This window comes from Xyrauchen texanus, chromosome 29 (assembly GCF_025860055.1).
Source record: "Xyrauchen texanus isolate HMW12.3.18 chromosome 29, RBS_HiC_50CHRs, whole genome shotgun sequence".
NCBI lineage: Eukaryota > Metazoa > Chordata > Actinopteri > Cypriniformes > Catostomidae > Xyrauchen > Xyrauchen texanus.
In genome coordinates, this window is record NC_068304.1 from 27,805,972 (window position 1) to 27,811,124 (window position 5,153).

General features: G+C 39.1%; 1 protein-coding gene across 1 annotated transcript; it reads left to right on the forward strand.

Annotated features, from left to right (window-relative positions):
* The first annotated feature begins 390 nt into the window (after positions 1 to 390).
* LOC127622947 (optic atrophy 3 protein homolog) lies at positions 391 to 3,331 on the forward strand. The gene is made up of 2 exons (XM_052097140.1): positions 391 to 538; positions 1,975 to 3,331. The coding sequence occupies exons 1-2, from the start codon at positions 397 to 399 to the stop codon at positions 2,304 to 2,306; spliced, it is 474 nt and encodes a 157-aa protein (XP_051953100.1). The 5' UTR covers positions 391 to 396; the 3' UTR covers positions 2,307 to 3,331.
* Positions 3,332 to 5,153: the final 1,822 nt, after the last annotated feature.

The following is a 5,153-nucleotide window of genomic DNA, read 5'->3' on the forward strand; positions in this document are numbered from 1 at the left end:
GCCCACTTCCCACTTCTACCCAGGTGTTTCAGTCGCACAGCTGGCGCATGTAAACAATGCGCTGCAATGCCGACCAGAAACTATTTCATTTGTTGCTTTTTTTGTATTATGTTAATACAAAACATAATAAAGCATTTGTTTTTAAGCTTTTTAAAAAATACTTTTTTAAAAAGCATTTGTTTTTAAGCTTTTTAGAATAACTTTTTGTAGAAAATATATCAACATTGTGGACGAACAAAATAAAACATATTATAAAATAAAAAATGTTATAGAGTATTTTGGATGACGCGTGTACGTCTGGTTAATATTAATATTGCGTCATTAATATTAAATATATGCATCGTGACGACGCTCTTATCCTCATCCCGCCTCCTCAGATGACGCATTTCCGCCAAGATGGTTGTCGGTGCCTTTCCAATCGCAAAGCTGCTCTATCTGGGCGTACGACAATTGAGCAAACCATTGGCCAACCGAATAAAAGCAGGCGCACGGAGAAGTGAATTCTTTAAGAATTATATCTGCCATCCCCCGGCCCAAGGTAAGCTGATATTTGGCTGTTCGTGTTTAAAGATATGACATCAGTCCATGCTAAGGGTGCCTCTAAGCGGAAATATCGAAGCAACAAACAGCCAATAGACATTGCCCTGCACTGAGGTTTAGCCAATCATTAGATTTTTCTAACAACAGATTTACCTGTAGACCAATGAGATACTGAAGTATTTTTCCGGACAGACCAATGATATTCTGCATGTGTGAAGGGGGCGGAAGTGTTCTGTCATTGAGCACACAGTGACACCTGAAAGTGCCTTTTGCTGCTTGTTGCTAAATTTGCTTCCTTTAAGATTTTAAATGCTTAAAGTGCTTGTTGCTACAGTACATAATTTTATCTTTGCTGTAACTCTAGTTATGAAACAAAAATGTTATTACTACTTTGAAAATGTGTTGGTCCCATTAAACTTTTGTATTAAAAAAAGTTATGGTAGGTTTACCATAAAGCTTAAACTATTCAGCATATTAAAGAATTACAACTATTACTAATGATCTGTCTATCTAATTTGTGTGTGTGTGTGTGTGTGTGTGTGTGTGTGTGTGTGTGTGTGTGTGTGTGTGTGTATATATATATATATTTTATATTTATACACACACACCCACAGAGCGGTTATCGGAGTTACCGTAAACTTTCTCAGTTCGAACCAGTCTGGTCATTCTCTGCTGACCTCTCATCATGGGGTGGGCTGGTTTGAGTATCTGTAACCACTGATCTCCTGGGATTTTCACACACACAATGGTCTCTAGAATTTACTCAAAATGGTGCCAAAACATCCAGTGAGCAGCAGTTCTGCGGATGGAAACGTCTTGTTGATGAGGTCAACAGAGAATGACCAGACTGCTTTGAACTGATAAAGTCTATCGGAACTCAGGTAACCACATTGTACAGTTGTGGTGAGAAGAATATCATCTCAAAATGCTATTCTGAGATGCAGGTTGGTGCTGTTTTGGCAGCACGAGGGGACCTACACAATATTAGGCAGATAATATCACCCATATATATATTATTTTTGCAATTCTAGTCTGCTAGTGTAGCAGAAATTACACACTTTAGCTTTAAAATGTTGTTCCGTTGTTATTGTATAGTTTCCATATACAGGTACTAGTCTCTATTACCTGGGTCTGTGTCAATTACCTGAGCTGCATTTCCCAAAAGCATCGCAAACTTAAGTTGATCGTAGAGATCATTGGCGCCAATGGCTTCTTCGATCTACTTAGGCTTTCGATGCTTTTGGGAAACGCAGCCCTGGTTGATTATCTGATTACCTCTATTACCTCAATTGCAAGACCTAACAATATTACCAAAGTGTTTCTTGCCTCCAAAGTGATTTGTTCCTTTTTTTTGTTTTTTGTTTTTTTTTCCTTCGTGAACTGTTCAAATTAATTTGTAAAATGATTCACTGTGATCTCATGCTCTCTCCAAAGCATACCACTGGATCGAGATGAGAACAAAGATGAGGATCATGGGGTTCCGTGGATCCTCTATCAAGCCTCTGAATGAGGAGGCAGCTGCAGAGCTTGGAGCCGAGTTGCTTGGTGAGGCTATCATTTTCATCATTGGCGGGGGCTGCATGGTGCTTGAGTACAGCCGGCAGGCCGCCAACTCCAGACGCAAGGAAGAGGAGCTGGCACAAACCATTAACGATCTTCAGACGCAACTAGGAGAGATTGCACTAGCCACAGAGACCCTAGATGCCCAAATCCGAGAGGTTAACAGACTTCTGTTGTCCTACCCAACTGCCCCAAGTCACAAATAACAATATGCACCACTAAAGTAACAGCCTGACTAAGAAGGGTAAAGACACTGGTTTATGGGGACATCTGATTGTGCAGCACTGCCATATATACATGTAATAAGTCTTGTTCAGGCCTTGCCATAAACACAGAGTAAGCTCTGATTGTAGTCTGAGTATCAGCTCAGTGGCAATGTATGATGATTTAGCTCAACACTCTTTGCTGACATCTTGACAACCAGGCTATGAAAAATTAGGAAGGAACATAGATCTCTGTGTTAGTGTGTGTGACAAGTGGCTGGCCACCAGCAAAACATAAAGCTTTCACATGAAAGCTTTAGTTATTTGAAGAAACTGTCATACCATTGTTAAGAAAGGGTTAGTTCACCCCAAAAATATTCTGTCATCTGTCACTCATCTTCATATTATTCCAATCCCATTTCTATCTTCTGTGGAACACAAAAAAAGATGTTAGGCAGAAAGCCTCAGTCAGCATTCACTTTAATACATGTTTGTTAATATACAAAAGTGAATGGGAACATTCAGCCTTCATTTGTTTTACACAGAAGAAATAAAGTCATATGGGAAAAATATGAGAGTCAATAATGACAGAATTGTAATTTTTGGGTGAACTTTCCCTTTATTTTGACCACTTATTTCACTGCACATCAGGAATATTGCTCAGACATATTATGCCATAACATTTCAATAACTCTTTTCATTTTTGGGTGAAATGGGCAAAAATGTAAGTAACAAAAAAAAGTTTTGATCAATACAATACACTTCAAGTTTATTATGCTTTTGGGGTTTGGCATTGATTTCCTTTTGTAGTGAGTGGTAAACCCCAAAAGTGATCTGAAAATGCTCTTGAATTGTGAAAACTTGAAAGACAAATCACATTTTGTCCCCCAATATAGGAAACAGAGACCCCATCTCTGTGTGTGCTGTGAAAAAAATTCCCCGTTGCATAAAAAGACCGCTGTGTTTTATATGGCTTGTGAATATGGGTGTATATTTATCATTGTGTAATAAAGTGAAATATTCTAGAATTGTTGTTTTTTTTTTTTGTATCTTGTATTAAAATTGTGAGAAAATGTTGTGCTCGAGTGCCATTCTCAGTTCATCACATTAGAAAACAAGCCATTTTTATTTAATTTGCAGCCTTTAATCCTGTATTCAAAAACTAAAGCTTTAGTAAGTTTGAAATAATATATATCCATCCATCCATCGTCAAACGCTTATCCTGTGTACAGGGTAATAATATATATTATTATTTTTTTTTTTAAGGAACATTTGGTCGGTATAAGACAGTTATGGGAATAGTACACCCGATAATGAAAATTCTCATAATTTACTCCCCTTCATGCCATCACAGATGTTTTTTACTTCTGCAGAACACAAAATAAAATATTTTAAGTGAATGAATCGTTCTCGTGGTGAACGTCTTCCTGTTATTTTTAAGGAGTCGGTTCAATGATTAAATGACACAGAGTCACAACGTAGAAGACTCACTTGTCGTGTAAACATGCAATCTACAGAAATGTTCGCTAAATTGTTTTATTTCATGGAAAATCGAGTATAATCATCAGTACATATTCATTAGGATGGATAAATTGCAGCAATACACTCTCTGTCTGTAATACTGTTGTTACAATCAAAAACGTGTAAAAAAAAAAAAAGAATTACACTTAAAAGTACACCTGTAAAATCTATTTTCTTTTCTCTTTACATAATTATAACTGTCCTAAAATGTACCTCATGCATTCCCTTCCAGAGAGACATTGTTCCCTTCTCACTCAAAGCGCTCGCGCTTGTTAAAGAGTGGCATGCTGTCATAGCAACCATCTAAAGTTCCGTTTGTGCTACGAATAAGGTCTCGTTTAAACGAGGCTTGTTTAAAGGAGGACGCACTCGGTATACTGCAGTCTTCAAAGGACGCGTCGTACCTAGCACGCAGCCTAGAAAATCGAGACAGCCGTATACTTGTTTACAATCTTTAAACACTGCTTCTCTTCAACAAAACACAGGTGTTCTGCCGTGGTGAGTTTCTGAAGCTTTCTGTACTGACATTTAAAGAGTTTAGATGATCTGCTCATTGTCAATCTTAAGCAGTTTCGGCCTTTGCCTCTGAATTTAGGTGCCACTATAATGCCAAAAAGCTGTTCAACTTAGAGTATATGTGGGAATAGTTTGCATGCTCTGTGAAACACATTCCTGTTTTGACACAAATCTTTTCTTGCTTCTATGCCAGAAAGAATGGAAATTGCAGTAGTCAAGTCAAAGTGTATTTGTTGAGCACATTAAAAAACAACCAAAGTTGACCAAAGTTCTGTACAATATAATATACAGGGCAATAAAATCAAACAAATAATGGACAAGTAAAAAAAAAAACAAAGGAAAACACACAAGCCAAGGTATCAATGTAAGTTAAAAGCCCATGAAAAGAGGTGGGTTTTTACCAATATTTAAAAACAGGTAGATGGGAGCTATTCTGATATAAGTTGGTAGACTCTGCCGCGGCTCTAGGTGTTAGGAAAGACGTGAACCTACAGGCCTTGTACGGGAGCTTCGGGCACCCGCGCTAGGTGGCAGGTGCACCGCAAGCACCTTATCCACTGGGGGCATCGTGAGTAACCCCTGGCCACTCCGCCATCGGGAGAGATTGGGACCGGGCAGAGAAAGGTGCCTCCCACGAACTCGTCAGCTCCTCGTGCACTTCCGGGAAGAAAGGCACTGGGGCAGGGTGTGTCTGTGAGTGGCGCTGCGAGCCTAGATACCAATCATCAAGCCGCGATGGTTCAGGGGAGAGTGACGGGTTGCAATCTTGTCTGTGCTTGCGGCAGACCGGGAAAGCATGTCCGTCATTTCAGC